Source organism: Eptatretus burgeri, chromosome 13 (genome assembly GCF_056783735.1).
Source record: "Eptatretus burgeri isolate ZD-2024b chromosome 13, Ebu_testis_v1, whole genome shotgun sequence".
In the NCBI taxonomy this organism is placed as follows: domain Eukaryota; kingdom Metazoa; phylum Chordata; class Myxini; order Myxiniformes; family Myxinidae; genus Eptatretus; species Eptatretus burgeri.
The window spans coordinates 70461829-70481828 of record NC_140973.1 but is presented as its reverse complement, the minus strand read 5'-3'; the positions used below and the strand labels follow the sequence as shown (position 1 = coordinate 70481828).

The 20000-nt window shown below is 44.7% G+C and overlaps 1 protein-coding gene across 5 annotated transcripts in view; it reads left to right on the top strand.

Moving 5' to 3' along the window:
• Positions 1–20000, top strand: part of LOC147014731 (forkhead box protein N2-like) — a 57599-nt gene that overhangs the window by 1606 nt on the left and 35993 nt on the right. For all 5 annotated transcript variants that reach the window (XR_015050882.1, XR_015050880.1, XR_015050881.1 and 2 more), the window contains exons 2-3: positions 4997–5504; positions 5623–5750. Coding sequence is in view for 2 of the 5 variants with exons in the window: in XM_085852914.1 (XP_085709040.1) it covers positions 5019–5504; positions 5623–5750 (614 nt within the window). In the remaining 3 variants the exon portion in view is untranslated. The remainder of the gene's footprint in view (positions 1–4996; positions 5505–5622; positions 5751–20000) is intronic.

Here is a 20000-nt window from a genome sequence, read left to right as displayed (position 1 = left end):
CGGGGCTGCCCCGTTTTTTTAAAGCTTTCGGTGCTAATGTTTCACGCTTTGCCTGCAATGCGCAGTAACACAATCCACCCCTCCCCCCAACCCCTCCCTCTCCTCCCAATCCCTCTCCCTCCTCTCCAAAGTCCCTCCTCCTGCATGCAGGCAGTGAGCAAGTCAAGTCCGGGTAGAGGAACATCGCATGGACATCCATCCCTTCGTATACAAAATCCCAATCCCAGATGTATAATTTGTGTGTGTATAATACGTATAATACATATGTATATGTATATATGTATATATATATATATATATATGAGGCTCCCAAGCATGAGAGATGTGGGTGGGTCTTTATTTATGGATTTATTGACTGCTTTTGACGTTTGCATGTGGTACATGCTTGGGAGCCTCATAGGTATGCATTTCTGTCTCTGCTATCACTGATAATTCGCCAATAAGTACGAAACCGGTCCGGAAGCTGAGGTGATGTGTTCCATTGGGGATTCTCGTGTGTACTCTGTGTTGCCATTTTATAGTTGTGGAGGAACTCTGGGAAGGGTTTGAAACAGCGGAGCACTTACCTTGTGTAGGTCTTCTTGGGTTGCTTTATGCAGCTACTTCTGCTGGAGGAATGTGGGAGGGGTCAATCATATATGTACATGTGTATATATATATATATATATATATATATATATATATATATATATATATATATATATATATATATATATATATATATATATATATATATATATATATATACACACACACACACACACGTACATGTGTATATACTTATAGATAAACTCGTGCATGCCCGTAGGTGCGTGCCCATAGGTGCAAACAAAACAAAACAAAAAACTTTCAAACCGCATGCCAGAAACATCTACACAGGCCGTTCCTTCGCTCTCACGTGCCCGTACGTGCGTGGCCGTACATACAAAAAAAAAAAATTTCAAACCGCGTGCCAGAAACAACCACACAGGCCGTTCCTTCGCTCTCGTAAACGACGACTGGATTGGGGCATTGTGTTTATCTATAAATGCGCATAAGAAATCGAGAAATTATGAGAATACAGTAAGTCATCACAATGTGGAAGTAGTGTGTGCCCATATGGAATGTTCACATGCAATCCACAAATTATCGCTTGCATTGAAGTAACAACTGCTGTGATATTTACACACACAGAGTATACACGAATTCATCATTATCCGGAAGCCCGTACGTTGTAACCCGTAATGGGGAACGCGGATGCCCGTAAAAAAAAAAAAAAAAAATATTCAAACCGCGAGCAACAAACAACAACCACACAGGCCGTTTCTTCTCTCTCGCATGCCCATACGTGGGTGGCGCGGAAGTTCACATATCACAGTAACGATGACTCGCAATTTAGGTTTTAATGGCCAATTATTCAATTTGCGCCAAGGTATTTTGCCTTTTCGCAATGTCCTCGCAAGGAAAAACAAAAAGAGAAGAGAAGAGAGAAAAACATATTACTTCCTGGTTTGGAGCATACCAGCACTCTGATGTTACCGAAATTTATGCACCGTCTCATATGAAAACGATCATAACTTGCGGCATTGTGTTTATCTATAAATGCGCATAAGAAATCGAGAAATTATTAGAATACACGAAGTCATCACTCTCCGGAAGTCCGTACGTTGTAACCCTTAATGGAGAACGCGGCTGAGCTTCCCTTCCCCATCGGCGACGCCCAGGTAACAACGTGCATTGTCATTGGTTTGGTAAATAAATGGCCATAACTTGGGAAGCACTTGTCCGATTAATATCAAACCTTGAAAAGGCACATCCTCAGGTCCACAGCAATATATCTGGCAAGTTTCAATTAGATCGGACCAGTGGTTGAGAAACAGCGGTCACAGACACACAGACACACAGACACACAGACACACAGACACACAGACACACAGACACACAGACACACAGACACACAGACACACAGACACACAGACACACACACACACACACACACACACACACACACAGACACACAGACACACAGACACACAGACACACACACACACAGACACACACACACACACACACACACACACACACACACACACACACACACACACACATACACTGCTGGAATTATAGATAGATATATTCATTGATTTATACATAAATAAATAAATGATAAACAAACATATGTGTATACATATATATATATATTGTTACGGATTCGCGCCCGCCGGCGTGCTGACGGCCACGTAACTCGAATCGCGGCACGTCGCCCACCGGACGGACAATCCAGTCGTGACCCTCTCGGACTAACGCCGGGAACCAGTCACGGGTGGACCTTTCGGTCTCACCGCGATCGAGCCAATCAGCCCCCGCGTGGGATAGGGTTGCTCGCCAAATTCGACCTACCTAAGTACCCACGCGGAGGGTAGACCGGGCGATCGCACCTCGCCGCAGGTCGACTTCGGACACGGGCCACTTAAGCGACCCGTTCCGTACTATCGGGATAACCGAGCGGTGTTATCGTCGGCCTCGACGGTTCGATTAATTATCGGGCGTATTCAGCCCACTACCAACCCTTTACGTGAAGCAAGATGAGGATTCAATGAAAAAAATGACGAAGCGAAGCGGGAAACAGTTCAACACAAAGCACATTTATTCGCGCTGAACGGAAAGCACACATATTCAATTCCACCAAAAGCACACAGAAAAGAAAAACACAATGCAATTTACACAAAAAGCAAATGCGACAATGCAGATCTACTACCGATTACGCGAGCACACGGGAACACTTATACAATTTTACTTCACAGACGGCGCCGACAACACATACCCAAAACCAAGGAAAAGAATACCCTCAAGGATGAGGCGGGCCTGAGGCCGAGACCGGGTCGGGCCTACCCGTCTGGTGATGAGACGCGGAGCGGCGATGGTGCCTCAACTCCGCGGGCCTCGCGGGCAGTGTCTGGTAGGGGGTGGGAAAGGGGCCCCCTTGGTCGCACTATCTCAGCGCGGGGGGAAACAGGAGGGGGTTGCTGATGCTCGGGGTATAGAGGATTCCTACTCTGCCTCGAGTCCCGCGACGAGCGTCTCCACCTCGGCCAGGTCGCGCTGTCGGCCTCCCTGGGGTGCAGCTCCCTGCACGACGCGAGCACCCCCTCGTCTGCCCTCGCCGCCTCTCCACAGCTCCCTCCCCTCCGCTCCGACTCCAACGCACACGACGACGACCAGCTCCTTCTTGCTCCTTCTTCCCAACTCCACCGCCCGCGAAGTCTTAACTCTCTGTTCACTTGACTGACGAACGCGGTCACTTTTATAAGCCCCGTGGCTTCGCTCTCTCAGCTTTGACCCCCTCCCTTCGACCTTTCACCTCGCTCCCCATTGGCCCGAGAAAAAGTGGGCGTGAATGCTTTTTTGATCCATAAATTTGCATATATCGATCGCCCTCCAATGCCCTGGGGGCGGGGCCAAATCGCCCCTTTCTCACCGATTGGACGGAACAAAAGTGGGCGTGTGTCGTTTTTAATCCGTTTTTGAAGTGGAAAATCCGTGGTTTTGTACACGCTGTTCGGCGCGCGCCCTGCACGAGTCCAACACCGGTACCCACAAGCGGCGCAAGAACGGTGGCGATGCGACGGTTGCGAGGTGTGACGTGAAGCGGCGCCGCGGTGGGTGGTTGATGTGGTGGTAACAATGGCGGTTGGTCCAAATAAAGATAGTAAAAGAAAAACGGCTATCCTGAAGAGTCGCAGCACGCATAAATGACATGTATTCCCACTAGACAACGGGTTTGGGCCTAACTACACATATACTTACCGAGATATCTCACCTAAGGGACCTGAATGGTGGTTTGCGAATTTGGTAACCACAACAATATATATATATATATATATATATATATATATATATATATTTATTTATAGATAAATATATTCATTTATTTATACATAAATATATATATATATATATATATATATATGTATACCTGAATATGTGTATATATATATATATATATATATATATATATATATATATATATATATATATATATATGTATGTGTGTATATATATATATATATATATATATGTATGTGTATATATATATGTATGTGTATATATATATATATATATATGTATGTGTATATATATATATATATATATATATATATATCCATATGCAGTCTGCATGTTATAATTATAGAGAATAAATAGTCATGAATGAATAAAGAATTGCAATTCATGGGTCCACGCGAAAAGCTCTTGCTCTGTATGGGGTGTGTCCGACCATATCATCATGAATGAGAAAGACTCGTTATGACGGTCATTATAAGCGGGCATGATGGTCTCCCGTCCGAGCGGGTGCAACACACGACCTCTGGGGGGAGAGGGGCATGGTTGTGCAGCGATGTGCTGATGGTGAGAAATACAGCGGGTGAGGGCATCATATGGACGATAAAGTGATGAATGCATTCCTATATCAGGTTATAATGAAACAAATATGGAAAACCTCAATGGCCTCAGGATGGAGAACAGATGGGGATGCTGAAATAAGGACTGGGTCATTTTACACCACAATGCTCCTTCACACTCCATTCTTTTTGGTTCGAATTGCTGTTTGTGTCTTTCAGTTTGCACTCTTAAGGATCATTACGAGATGTCCTCGGTATACGTTACTACCGAGGATATTTAAAGTTCCTTTCATTTTTATTTAAACATGCCTGAATGTGATCAGCATGAGCAGCTCGGCCGCTGTGAAGCGCATTTTGCGTGTTCAGCAGGATGGCTCGGCCTCTGTTACTCGGCGTGCCGGGCATGTTTTCCATAGTGACAGGTCCGTGTACTCGAAAATGGCTATTAGGTTACCTCGGACCACGTGTAGACTCTGCTTCCATCATGACATCCATTTTGTACCCAACACGAAGCCGCACGTATTTAATTGGTACATTGTGATCTGCTTTGGAACTGATGGTGCCTGAGCCCATAAATGTGAATATGACACTTCCCTTTTCCTCCTCTCATCCATCAGACGACCCTAGGAGCATTTGGGAATGCTACCAAGCACACAGTCCCCGCTGCAGTCTCAACAGAACACGGACCCTCCAGCAGAAGCTCCACTAAACACCTATAGTGCATCCAGCCCACAGGCAGGACTGCATCAGAGCATTTCTGTAAATGACACGTTGCAGAGTCGTGAGGATGACATGGACCTCACCAACCTTAATTGGCTCCACGAGGGTCCATGTGTGCTTCCTTCCCTGTGGCTCGGCACCTCCGGCGATGGAACGGGTGGTTCCACCAGCCATTTTGATGGATGCAGAGCAAAAGGGAGTCGAGAGAAACCTCCATATTCGTTCAGCTGTCTCATTTTCTTGGCCATTGAAGAAGCTCCAGCAAAGCAGCTGCCTGTTCGCGGAATATATGACTGGATTGTGTCACGCTTCCCATATTTTGCCCGAGCTCCGGCTGGCTGGAAGAATTCAGTGCGACATAATCTATCACTCAACAGGTGCTTCCGCAAAGTAGATCGTGGCCAGGTGAGCATCCAATATAGTCTTGTCCATGTCGCTTTGCCTAATCGCCTTCAATTCCCCTCCAATATACATACAGTACGTATCATCTTCCTCATTGTGAGCTAATGGTCTTATGCCACAGATGTTAGGGAAGGGCTCGCTGTGGTGTGTCGATCCTGTATTTCGACCAAGTCTTCTGGAGGCCTTACACAAGAACCCACACCATCCACAACTCCTCCAGAATGCAGGTGGAATGCTGACAAATGGAAGGTAAGCAATGAAAATAAAATACTCACAAAGAACACAAAATGTGAAAAGCGCAGGAGGTGGGGCAAGAGGGGTGTGGGGAGGGGGTAAATGGGATATTTTGTTTTCCATCTGAAAGGCTTGCCAATTTGACCACTGGTTAGCTTTCACCTGGAACTTCATGAAGGGATTTATTAATATACACTTGTCAGGGGGCAGGGCTGCATGCTTGTACAACATCATAATTAACAATAAAAAGAGCAATCAGAGATCGCAAACCCTTGCCAGGACTTCTTTTGAGTGGTGTATTTTTATAGTTTTTTGGGTAAATCCAATATGGCTGCCAAACCATGTGACCAATGACATCATATGTATGAACCTTTTGTTCCTCATGGACAGGCGGTCATACGTGTCAAGTTTTGCCTCAATCTATTCAGCCATTTCAGAGAAGAAGATTTTTGAAGGTGAAAAAAACAACAATTTGGCTGCCGAATCACATGATTGATGACGTAATGAATTTTTTTCTGTGAACCATTTTATCCCAAGATGACTATCAAATTTTTTTTTTTATACTGATCAGATGTGGCGTTCTACATATGCAATTATGACGTCATAACGAGGGCACATATGACGTCATAAAAATCACACTCATTTCCTATGAGGAGTACTTGCCGTGTGCCAAGTTTCAATTTTTTCCTTGGTGCGGTTTCAGAGATACAGAGGTCCAAAGTGTTTCCGTTTTTCCAATATGGTTGCCACACGACGTGACCTATGACGTCATAATGATCATTCAAACATTCTACAGTCGTCGCAGCAATGGTGAAAATTTCGTCTCAAACCGACAAGCGGTTGCGGAGAAAAACATGAAAGTTCTGTGCGGACAAACAGACAAACAAACGGACGCAAATGCAATACTCTCTCTGATTCCTTCGGCGAGGGTAACAATCTCCAATTGTGATAATAGGAGAAAAGACTTTGTTTGTGGATCGGCTATCCATTTGAAATGTGATCATAAAAGGGGGTCTGAAAACGACAGGTAAAATAGGTCATATTTGTGTATTCAGGACAATAACCTTGCTCGTCCAACAAAGCAACAATTCATTCCTTCATTACACTCAACGGAATGGACTGGCTGGATAGCTCACCTTTCACTTGTCTCGGGTGGGTTTAATACGGGACTTTTCAAAATGACGTAATCCGCCCCAGAATGCTTGGTGCGCAAGGGCAGGAACCCTGAGGAACAGCGGTGTTCGGGGTACCCTAAAGTATATCAGGTGTGCAAGATAAGGAATGTTCCCTCAAATGGCTCACAAAGCTTATAAAAGAAGCCAAAAATACTTGGAAAAGACGTGAGAGAAAGGGTTGTGCCCTTGCACAACGAAAGACTTTGGAGAATTTTCTCAGCTCGCCAAAAAGGCAGCTGCCCGTACTGCAAACTCTCAACGATGTGGGACGGTGCAAGGCCCGAGTGGACGGCTGTCTACTCCCCAAACCACCGGCGGATCGCTTCGAATGGATGGATTTTGAACCTTTTTGGAGTATCTCCTGCGAACATGGCAGGTTTGGTGATTTATTTCATGGATGTCTGCAATTGGAAAGACGTTGCTGTGCGTCATTACCAACTTCATTACCAACTGTGCGTAACGGTAAACAACTCTTCGAGGATTGGCACCTCCGCAGTGTGAAAACGCACGCAGCTTGTGCCACTATTATTTATCGGGTACACTTTCCTCAGGGAGACGCCGTGTCTGTTTTGGGTGCTTCTAAACACGGATAGAATGATCATATTTGAGGCTTGTGAATTCACAGGGGCAGTTTCAAATCAACTTTTTAAATGATGATATTTATTATTAATTCATGTTTGAAGGAGTGTGGGTGGAGTGGTCGCTGTGAGGGTTGTCATAAATATCTTGTACGTTTTGTTTTGGGACCACTAGAGAAATTATACTCGAGTTTTGCTCGTTTGAATGAACAGGAAATGGTAGGAACTCGACACCTCTCATCCACGGATATTTCTTGTGAGTCCGATTTGCATCGAGGAACATAACAATAATGGTTATCTTTATTAAAATTTCCACTCTTTCGTTTAAATGTTGAAAATTATGTTTGAAAGGCTATTTCACAAACAGATTTTTGCGCTAGCAACGGCAGGTTAAAAGTACCCGCACGAACCGAATTGTGTGAACAGAAACGCAGCCACAGCGCATGCGCAAAAGGCCTCGTTCGCATTCATAACGTCATTTCAAAAGTCCCGTATTCCCAAAGGAATTTTTTATACGATTACAAACTGGTCACAGTCCCGGGGTATTGCATCATTAAGCCTCCCATATTTTCAGAGGAGTGGCAATATCCACTTCCCCATGTGCTAGTTAGTACTCTATGGTACACACTAAAGACTCAATTTTGAAGTAAACTTTCAGAAAGGGACCAATACTGTGTTCATGTATGCTTGGGATGTTGGCTTAATGGTTAGGGTGTTGGGCTTGGGATGTTGGCTTAATGGTTAGGGTGGTGGGCTTGGGATGTTGGCTTGATGGTTAGGGTGTTGGGCTTGGGATGTTGGCTTAATGGTTAGGGTGGTGGGCTTGGGATGTTGGCTTAATGGTTAGGGTGGTGGGCTTGGGATGTTGGCTTAATGGTTAGGGTGGTGGGCTTGGGATGTTGGCTTAATGGTTAGGGTGGTGGGCTTTGGATGTTGGCTTCATGGTTAGGGTGGTGGGCTTAGGATGTTGGCTTAATGGTTAGGGTGGTGAGCTTGGGATGTTAGCTTAATGGTTAGGGTGGTGGGCTTGGGATGTTGGCTTCATGATTAGGGTGGTGGGCTTGGGATGTTGGCTTCATGGTTAGGGTGGTGGGCTTGGGATGTTGGCTTAATGGTTAGGGTGGTGGGCTTGGGATGTTGGCTTAATGGTTAGGGTGTTGGGCTTGGGATGTTGGCTTAATGGTTAGGGTGGTGGGCTTGGGATGTTGGCTTAATGGTTAGGGTGGTGGGCTTGGGATGTTGGCTTAATGGTTAGGGTGGTGGGCTTGGGATGTTGGCTTAATGGTTAGGGTGGTGGGCTTTGGATGTTGGCTTCATGGTTAGGGTGGTGGGCTTAGGATGTTGGCTTAATGGTTAGGGTGGTGAGCTTGGGATGTTAGCTTAATGGTTAGGGTGGTGGGCTTGGGATGTTGGCTTCATGATTAGGGTGGTGGGCTTGGGATGTTGGCTTCATGGTTAGGGTGGTGGGCTTGGGATGTTGGCTTAATGGTTTGGGTGGTGGGCTTGGGATGTTGGCTTAATGGTTATGGTGGTGGGCTTGGGATGTTGGCTTAATGGTTATGGTGGTGGGCTTGGGATCCGAGGGTCTTGAGTTCAAATCCTGCTTTACCGTTGAATTAATAATAGGTAGGGTTGACTCAACCTGTCATTCTTCCGAGGTCGGCAAAATGAGTGCCAGCTTGCTGGTATGAACCTGCAGAGTGAAACATTCCTTTCATGCCGTGAGGTGCATCGGAGCTGCTGAGGTAGTTTCATTTGGCTAAGGAGTTCGGTCCTGGATGGGTCGCCACTCCGACGCAGGGTACTCGAATGGCTTCTCACCCCAAGAAGCTGGTACTCATTGCCGACCTCGGAAGAATGACGGGCTGAGTCAACCCACCTGGTGTTACTTCAAAGGGGGAAAGGGGCACCAACTGAAGACCCTAAGATCTTAAGCCAGCCACCTTAACCATTAAGCCAGAATCTGCAGGGTACAGAGATCAAACGTCCTTCCATCTCTGGAACAATCATATACTCTAATTGATTTAGTCTAATTATTTATCAAAATTTAACACATTTGTGAATCCCCAACCTCTTCTGGATCCTTGTAGACCTGTTTGCACATTGTTTGTCAGGCAATGGATTTTGCCTTATCCTCATTGATGACATCCTCCGATTTAAAACTAAAGAGTTCACAGAACACCTTACCCCATGCAGTCTCAAGATAATGATAATAATAATATAGAGTGTGGGTGTGTCAAAATGTCTGAAATTCATGGAGAAAAACATGGCTGGCCAATCTTGACCAAATTTTTCATATCTACTGGGGGTCACGGGCAACAACCCCCTCTCCCCCCACCTACCACCACCCCACCTTACGATTTGCCTGCACGGCTGCACCAATCTCCAATCCTGACTTATAATGGCAAGTACAATTTTTTTTTTATCCTTCAAGAAAACAAACCTGGATCTCACAAATAATTACTTTGTTGCACAACTCGGCTTCTTTCTTCACGGAGTCACATTCCCAGAGGGAATGGGTATTTGCTCGGGTATAAAAGGTGTTATTCCCATTCTGGTGTTCTGCCCGAAGGCAGGTTCAGTACTGCCAAAGCAGTTTTTATTGGAAAGGGACATACTTGGTGGTTTGCCATTGCCTTCCCAGCAATAGAGCAGGAATTTGTAATTTGTTCGGGGTGCAGCGATAGCTCACGTCCTCCTTGCAAAGGGACACCATTGGATCTTCACCGTCCACGAACTACTGCTCGAAGAATGGATTTACCATTCAGCTTCCATCCGAGGGATGGGTACAGACGTTGATGAATCGCCCTGCCTGTAAACTATGAGAGTTTATAGTAGGGTCAGGATTCGAACCTTGGCAAGATAGCTCAGAGGTGAGTGTGTGTACCGAAAAGGCCATACTGATATACACACAAACATACACCATATAAAAGGACCGGTAGTTATACGTTGGTAAGATACACCCAGTCATGGCTACCAGGGCTCATGTTAGGATTGTGGATGTGTGTAGGAATCAAAGCTTTGACTGACAGATATTCCAGCTGAATAATTGTGGTGATTATCCACATTTCACCACAAGCTGTCTGCAAAACTCTGAACAGGGTATGTTTAATGACCATACTGCAACTACCATGCAACTAAGTGTAATGTCATACCACTATTATTTCGTATGCAAACTGTGGCTGCAGGTTGCACCATAGCTGGGAGTTGCATCATAGTTGACCTGTGCTGCTGATGCAGGGCCCCCCTGTTCCAGTAAGCTGGTACTGTTCTCATTTCGCCGACCTTGGAAGGACGACAGGCTGAGTCAACCCACCTGGTGTTATTTCGAGACAGGGGCTAAGATCTTTCGAAGATCCACCTTAATTGTTAAACCACTGTTATTAATAAAGCAAGTGGTTGATGTCGAAAGCTGAAACTCTCAACATACTGTTAAGTATCTCAGGTAGTGTTCTTTACATGTGAGACGATTGTTGAGGAGGAATATTGCCAAGAACTTGCTATAAATTCAGGTGTAAATGCTCATATTAACATGCAGATTAGCACAAAGTAGTCTCAATAGACGTTTAACTGCTTACAAACCAGTATTGATAGGAAAGAGGTTATGAAACCAAAAGGTTTAAATGACAATCAGGCCACAAACAGTGGCTTGAGTAAAGCTGGAGACGTGTTCTCTTTACAGATGAATACGTGTACAAGTTGAACTTGATTGGTAACAATCAACGAAAGTTTGTTCACAGAAAGGAAAACCTTGACAGTCAATGTACAACATATCGACAAGTAATCGTGGTGGATGAGCGATTCAGGTTTGGGGCAGTATCACAGCCAATGACATTGCTGAGTATATTATACTCCATAAGAGAAACACTGCACAGGTAAGTAGTTGACAGCTTTGCAAAATTAGAATCGGTAATAACTTTCAATTACATCAGCAGCACTGTTTAGTCTTTTGACCTGTGAGGTTGTGACATTGTCCCGCTAACGGGGAGTCTTTGGCTGGTTTTACCGAGAGCGTTGTGTCGTGAAGCCGAAAACATGAATTTTTTTATAATGAAGAAAAGAGATTCAAAGGATGAGAGTGTCTCGGTGTATTTGAGCCACTTAGTGTTCAACGCAACATCAAATGAAAAGTTTCATTTCAGGTAAACAGTCAATTCATTCAGCAGGTGAATATGACCAGGCTTCATCCCTTGCCTGGGAAGTTAGTGTGGAGCTTCCTTTGATATTTCTGGACCATCTCCTTCGGTTTTCCAGTTGTGAATGCAGCCACGTCGTTCAGCTCCTCAATGGGAGAAACTCTCGCTCTGCCAATCATAGCGTGAAAGGCATACTTCCATGGATGGAAAAGGGTAGGGTCACCACCGAATATATCCGAGTGCAATCAGCCAAGTGCTGGCGCATCAGGAACTCTGGTTGCAAATCAAGCATGGCTCCCAGGGCATAATGTCAATTGTCCATGGAGAGGTAGAGGGGTGAACGAGTTTTCACCATGCAATCTTTAAATGCTGATTGCTTCTCATCTGCAGATGGTGTTCCCCAAGGAGCACCATTCTCTTGGTGGGCTACTTCAGAATGATGAGAATTTTTCATAGGAGGATTGAAGTAACACGTATCTTGAGATTTAGCAGTGAAGTTCCATAGATGTTCAAAATTGTTCTCCAATCGTGTGGTGATTGAGGCTCTTTTTGGCGACTTACTGACTCCCACTCTGGATGATGAGGTCGATTTTCTCCAGATGAATGAAACGCAAACATTTCCGCCTTGGCTCGCAGAACCGCCGCAGTCTGAGTCTGCTGTTCAACGTCTTGGTCAGCTTCTCTCCTTCACCTCTCAGCTACTTTAGCTGTGATAGTCCTTTCAAATTCAGCATGGCGTTGAGCAGCAGCTGCCTCAGCAGCCGAGTCTGCTTCTGGGATCGCAAACACCATTTCCCATCGTAGGTGGCAGCTTCAACATGATGAAGGCCAGGCAAGATGGCGGCTTGATGATTGGGAGGATTTGACTGCCACGACAAATCTTCAATTTGCACTTTCATTCGACATATTTTGAGAAGACTCATCGCTTTTTCACTGCCGTGGCATTTGGTCCACTTCGTGTTCAATTCTGCATTGATTAAAAAGGTTAATTTATTCGGCAGGTGAAAAAGTGGTGCTTTACCATGGCATATGCATCGTGGACCACAAATACATCAACTGGAAATGACCTTCCACAAATATGTAAAGGGAAAAACACAAAAGGCAGGACCTTCAGGACCAGAGAGAACGCGTGCAATGACAGACAAAGATCAGGGAGAAACTTCAGCACATATATATATTTTTTTACACACTTCAGCATAAAGACGGTCTGATTTTTGGTATTTTAAAAATCAAATACAAAACTTGAGAAGAAGTTCAAACACAAGAGGCCTTGTGCCTTATTTACATTATAGCACACCATCTCCTGCAGGTAATGGTATTGTCACGGACCTGTGCAGTTAGGTTAAATCCCGCACGCCAAATTGTGGTGGACGGGCGGTTAACACCGGCCAGCCCGGATAGCCGAGTGGTTTTCCATAGGAGGCGGACGCGTGTTCCTGAGAGATTATGGTGCGCATAGGAGGCGCATCCGGCACGGGCGGAGCGATGGAATAGATGGATGCACAGCACAAGCAGTTTATACTCGAAACCCATGACAAATACATGGAAACAACAACTTAAAGTAAATGTGAGATTTAATGAAAATAGAAATATTTACAAGGGTAGTAATTAAAAATGTAATAATACGTGAAGTAAACTAAAGTCTAAGTTGAGGCGCCTCCACACACGGACTTAGATACAGACAAGAGGGAAACGAAATAAAAGAAAAGCAAATCCTCCCTTTATTTTGGCACTTCGCTTGGTCCAGAGATGGTCTCGATGGAACTTTGGAATCAAGTATTCAACACCAAGGCTCAGAGACCGCCGTGCGGCTTCCTCTTCGATCGCACTTGCCGATACGCTCTCTGCAGAATGGCGCCGCTCCCTTCGGTGACATACACGAGGTTTCGAGGTCTGTCTCTCACGACCAGGCAAGAGTCGATGGCCAGCGTCTTGCTCAGTACGAGAGCCAATTCACAGCACGACATGAGAATCACACTGCCATTTTGTCATGCCAAGAGGAGATCAAAGCAAGATCCTCCATCCCAGCCACGTTCCTCTCACAATGACAACTGCGAACCTCAAACTTCTTCCACTTCTGGTCGTGGCTTGCTCACACGAAACCCGGGAAGGCGGGGCTTTTGCCTGCTCTGCACGTTTTTCTTGCTTGTTGTTATCGTTGTCGTTGTTATAAAAACGCAACTCCTTCATGGCTGGCTTGTAAATGCAAAAATGTTAGAGAAAGTCACAGGAGGCAATCACATACGGGGGGAATTATACCTTAATCCCTATCTAATTAACATGGCACCACCCCCCCCCCCCCCCCCGTGTGGTGACATGGAACACTAAAGCTTACAGTTTCCAGACTTTATTTACATCAAGATGTCTCCTCCCCGTCCACGGACCAAACAACTCCATTCAATCCTGACTTTCCTATGAAATTCCTCCATCTACCCCCACAACTATAACAGTATTTTCATAGAAAATTGGAAACGGGGGGGGGGGGTGACCCGGGGTAATGATGCATGATGATAGCCAACTCATTTCAAAAGATACTTTAGGACCCTTAATTTCCACGGAGATGGAACAGCCAGCAAAGAAGACTGGGCAAAGAAGGACAAAGGGCTTACCTTGTACAGCTTTTCTTAGTGGCTTTATGCAGCTTTCTTTGGCTCGAAGGGCCGGGGTTCATGATAAAGTCTGAGCCACAGCTGGGATAATTGATTAGATTGGAGCTATTTGGTTGATCCCTCCGATTATGGGTGAGAGCCGTGATTGGGCCTTAAGGTATGTATGTGATGATTGCGATTGGGATTTCACGTGGTACATGTTTGGTAGTCATGGTGGTGCGAGTTTCTGTCCACCCTGTCGCTGATAACTCACCAACTAATTATGAAACTGGTCCATGAAATTTGTGCTTCTGCTCACATAAGGCATTGTCAGAATGTTATTTTGTACATCCGGTGCTAATAGTGGCATGTAGCATTGGGATTCTCATGCACGTGTTACTTGTGAATGTCTGCAGCTGTCGAGGGACTATGGTAGAGTTTGAAACAGCAAAGGGATTACCTTGTGTTACGTTTTTTTGCTTGCTTTATGCAGCTGTCTTTGACTGGAAGTGCAGTGGGTTATTTATTTCTGCATTTATTTACTTATTTATTCATATGCAGCCAATGGCTGCTGAGCTGCATCATTTTCTGAGGCCACGGCTGTGCCGCTGATGCAATGCCCCCTGTTACCAGAAAGCTGGTACTCATTTTGCTGACCTCAGAAGCATGACAGGCTGACTCAACCTGACTGGCGTTAATACATTGGTGGCAGGAGCTCAGACTCAAGACCCTGAGATCTAAAGGCAGCCATTAAGCCAACACCAGGCATATACAGCAATGCCAACCCTCCCGATTTCATCGGGAGGCTTCCGAAAATTCACCCAAACTCCCGCCCTTACGATCACTATCCTTATCCTCCCGAAATTTTGATATTTTTGCACTGTTCACTAATCAGAATGTACTAGTATGAGAATTGAATGAAAAGCATCGTCTGCTACGTATAGCATGTGGTAACTCCATAACGTTCGCTGCTACCAAATTGTACGTAAAAAATTGCAAATTCAAATGAGGAGCAGCGAAACATTGGGTCTGGATCTCGCTTATGCGATCATGCACTGAGATTTAGTGCATGCGGTATGTGTGCAATACAGTGCATGCGGTATGTGTGCAATACAGTGCATGCGGTATGTGTGCAATACAGTGCATGCGGTATGTGTGCAATACAGTGCATGCGGTATGTATGCACAGTGTATATGCATGCGATACGCTCACTGCATGCAGCTGGGCCCCGTACCAGCCCGGCGGTCGCGACCACCGTGCGGTGTTTAATTTAACAGCCGCTAGAGTTCTACGAAGTCGCGCTGCAGCTGTGGAACATCGACTTCGAAGTTACCGATGCTTCAAACCCTCGATGTTGATTACGGAATGGCAGAAAGAACACGAAGACCAAGAAATGGTTTCAGAAGTACAAGACCGAATACAGTCTCCAATACCCGTGTATTCGAAAGTCTGAAAGAGGAATTCATCATGCGTATTGTACAGTATGCAGCGTTGATATTTCAGTTGAGCACGGAGGTCGCGATGATATTCGGAAGCACGTTGGAAGCAAACGGCACACAGACATTGCAAAGGAGAGATCTTCGAGCACGAGTACCGGTACACTTCTGAATTATTTCACCAAACAAGGGACAAGCGAGGAAGAGGATGTTACGCGACGCGAACTTCTCTTTAGTGGATTTATTGTGGAACATAACTTGCCCATATCAGTCTCAGATCATGCTGGACCTCTATTTCAAAAGATGTTTCCAGATTCAAAAGTTGCTTCAAAGTATGGATGTGCAAGAACAAAAACTTGCAAGATGTGCAAGATGTGCAAGAACAAAAAAAAAAAAAAAAAAAAAAAAACAAGAACAAAAAGCAAGAAAAAAAAAAGAAAAAAAAAAAAAAAAAAAAAAAAAAAAAAAAAAAAAAAGAAAAAAAAAAAAAGAACAAGAACAAAGAAGAAAAAAAGAACACTGGTCAACAATTTTTTACTTTCTGAATGTTGTCTAGATTTCTACAAGTGAATTAGGGTATTCTGGCACTGCTGAATCAGGAAATGGCATCCGTTTCTCTCCATCAGGTCAGGTTTTTGTGCTAAGTTTATTTGAAAAAATCAGATCTTGTGACAAAATCAATTACATTTTTGTGGCATTATCAGCTGATTTTTGTCAACACATATCATCCTAAACATGTTTTTAAGAAAAAAAAAATGTTTTGCCAACAACATTTATTGATTACATGATAGAAACATCGATTACTGTCATCTGAATGGTGGGCATTGATAAAGGTAAGTACAAGTAAATTGCATGTTGCGTCACCACTGTTCAAACTTCAGGGCTTGAACTTCCGTTTCTTCGAACTCCTGGAATGTTCAGCGGCAGGGAGGTCTCTCTTCAGATTCCAACAGTAGTCAGCCATCATGACTGCGTCCCAGCGACCCTGATACCTGGTCTCCATCTCCTTCATGTCCTGATGGAATCTCTCCCCCTGCTCGTCACTCATTGAACCCAGGTTCTCAGGAAACCGGTTCATATGTGAAAATAGGTAGTGCATCTTGATGCTCATGTTGCAAGCCCAGGTTTCTGAAAGCAGTCAGCATGTTGTTGACAAGTTCTGCGTAGTTTCTGGCCTTATTGTTGCCAAGAAAGTTCTTCACTACCAAAACAAATGTCTTCCACGCTTCCAGTTCCACTTACGTTCATTGAGTTTTTGAACTCTGGATCTCTGATGAGCTGACGGATCTGAGAACCATCAAAGATGCCAACTTTCAACTTCTCCATGGTCAATCCTGGAAAAGCCTGGCACAAGTAAGTGAAGCAGTCACCATCTTTGTCCAGAGCCTTGGTGAACTGCTTGATTAAGCCGAGCTTGATGTGCAGCGGTGGGAAGAGTATTCTGTCTCTGTCCACCAGAGGGTCATTGATGACGTTCCTTTCTTTGCATGGCACCAATTCCTCCCACAGGCCAGTCCTTCTTCGTGTAATGCTGAGCACGGTCCCTACTATCCCACATGCACAGAAAACATGGGTACTTGGTGAAGCCAGACTGTTGTCCCAACAAAAAGTTCACCATCTTCAGGTCAACACAAATAAACCACTTAAGCTGATCATAACCAATTTTCTCCAGCACGTACTTCACCGCTTCATACTTCTCCTTCAGTGTAGTCGAGTGAGCGATGGGTACAGAGGCAAAATGGTTGCCGTTGTGTAGCAGAACACATTTCAGTGATCGCTTGCTGCTGTCAATGAACAGTCTCCAATCTTTGGGTTCGTACTGTGGCACTCCAAGCTTGAGCAGAAGCGCATGTCATAAATTGGCGCATGTAGGTATTGTACATTCTTCAGAGTTCGTTATTTCAAGAAATACAACTTTTTGTATCACATTATTACAAAATCTGCCCCATTAACTTTAGTTTTGATCCACGAACTTTATGCTTTGCCTCACCAATTTTGGAAGATTTTGAGGTTTTATGACTTCAAACTGATCCCTTTTCGACATAATCACCCAGAACTATCGTACCTGAATACTTCTTGTCATATTATTTCCAATTAAAACAATTATTTGACATGATATTTTACCCCCCACCAACTTCTTCTAAAATGCTCCACACATGCGTACATGTGAACAAAAATGTAAAAAACGACATGAGGCCATATCTCAAAAACTTGACCTGATTGAACAAAACTAATGTGAGTTTTGGATTCAGCGCATCAGATTCGTCCTAAATCAGCTTAAAAATGCAGACAACAAATTTGTTGTTGACCAGTGTAATTGGTGAGTTGTCAAATGTTACTTCTTCTTCTGTTGCGGATATTGCTAGACTCGCTCCATTTAGCCTAGCTCCAGGCGGTAGCAATGACAGTGGTGAGGCCCAGCTATATCCTGTCCTGATTTCGTACCATGACAACAGTGCTGGGATTGTGAAGCAAGGTTTGCTAAGTTTGCCTGCGTGCAAACAAGATTCCACTGGAGAAAACATTTTCAAACTGCTTGATCATGAGTTCAGTGACAGGAAAATTCCGTGGGAAATTGTGTTTCCTTTGTGCTGATAATGCCTCTGTCATGGTGGGCAAGCACAAAGGAGTCGCTGCTTATATCCACAAACAAAATCCAGAGTGCTACATCATGGGATGCCCTTGCCATATGATGCACAATACGGCCAAGAACGCGGCTCAGGCCTTACCCATTGAATTAGATGACTTTCTCATCGATATTTACTACTACTTGGACAAAAGTAGTAAACGCGTCAAAGGAGTGAAAGCACTGCAAGAACTCTGTGATGCCCCGACACACAAGATTCTGAAGCATGTCGCAACAAGGTGGCTGTCCCTTGGTCAGTGCCTAGACAGGCTGATTGAACAGTGGGAGCCACTTCGCCTCTTCTTCAAAGAAGAAGTACGAAGAAAAATGCAACCAACTGTAGCCAAGACTCTAACAACGAGCAAGAAGGACGGCACTGTATCTACTGCCAGTACTGGCACTGCAGGATCAAGCACTAGTGGAGCAGCATTCACCACTACCACTGCAGTATCTGCTGCGAAGAAGACAGCAGGGACAGCACCAAAACCAATGCTGAGAGCAGGTAGCATCACCGGCCCTTCATCACGTTCATCTACAAAGCAGATCCCTTCAGAGTCGAGAAAGACTGTGATAGTCCCATCTACAGGCAAAGAAGGACCCAAATTAAGTTCTGCTTTTGCCAAATCACTTGATAGAAGCTCAGCAAAACCTTCGAATCAGAGGTCTTCTTCCTTGGCTGCACCTACCTCAAGCTCTCTCCTCAAACGTAAAATTGGATCTGGTACTACGAGTCTGACCTCTTCTGCTGGCAGTAAACGCAAGTGTGATCGCCCTGCGGCTAAGTGTACTACGAGTTCTACAACTAAAGCGCATCTTCCTCAAACACTGTGCGGGAATCTAGAGAAAAACGTGTCAACAGGATGTTCTTGTCTCCACAAACAAAACTCTATTGTTTCTTCCTTCGATATGCTAACAAGCTTTTTTTGAGAAGGGAATCTTCTGCTCCAAAGAGACAGAACCCTGTATTCATCTCCTGCACGGAGAATTGAATGATCTTCTGAAAGATATCTTCGTACGGTTTTGGAAACCATCGGTGTCATCGGTTGCTCTGGTAAATGTACCCTTCTCTGACAGAAATCATCAGAAGAATGATGAGGACCTCATGATTGGGAACGATGCCAAACTGTATATAAGGGAACAAAGGAGTCTCAAGAAATCCACCTTCACTCTGAGTGAGTCAGACATCAAGGTTTCTTCAGTGCAGTTACGCTCATATTATGTGAAAGCCTGCAATTATATCTTCAAAACCTGGCCGCTAGATGATGAATTAGCCAAGCATGCTCAGGTGCTGGATGTTAAGCTACACCAAGAAGTGGGGTTTGACTGTGTGGAGTTTTTCATCAAGAAATTCCCCTGTCTGTTTAGTGGCGGTGATAGTGACATCGACAGTCTTGAGAGTGAATTCGCTCACTACCAGGCAGACGCCTCCATAGCTACAATTGCTACTGAGACAGTGAGAGTGGATGAGCAGTGGCATCGGATTTCACAGCTCACAGATCCCTGCACTGGTGCCAGAAGTATCCTAATTTGAGCAAAGTGATGAAGGGAATCTTGGTCATTGCTCATTCGAACGCATCATGTGAGCGGGCACTCAGTCTTGTACGGAAGAATCATACTGAATTTCGTCCCAATTTGAGTGTCAAAACCCTGGAAGCTCTCTTAATTGAAAAACTAGCTCATAGCACCCCTTGCTACCAGAGAGAATACAGCAAAGACATAATCAGAA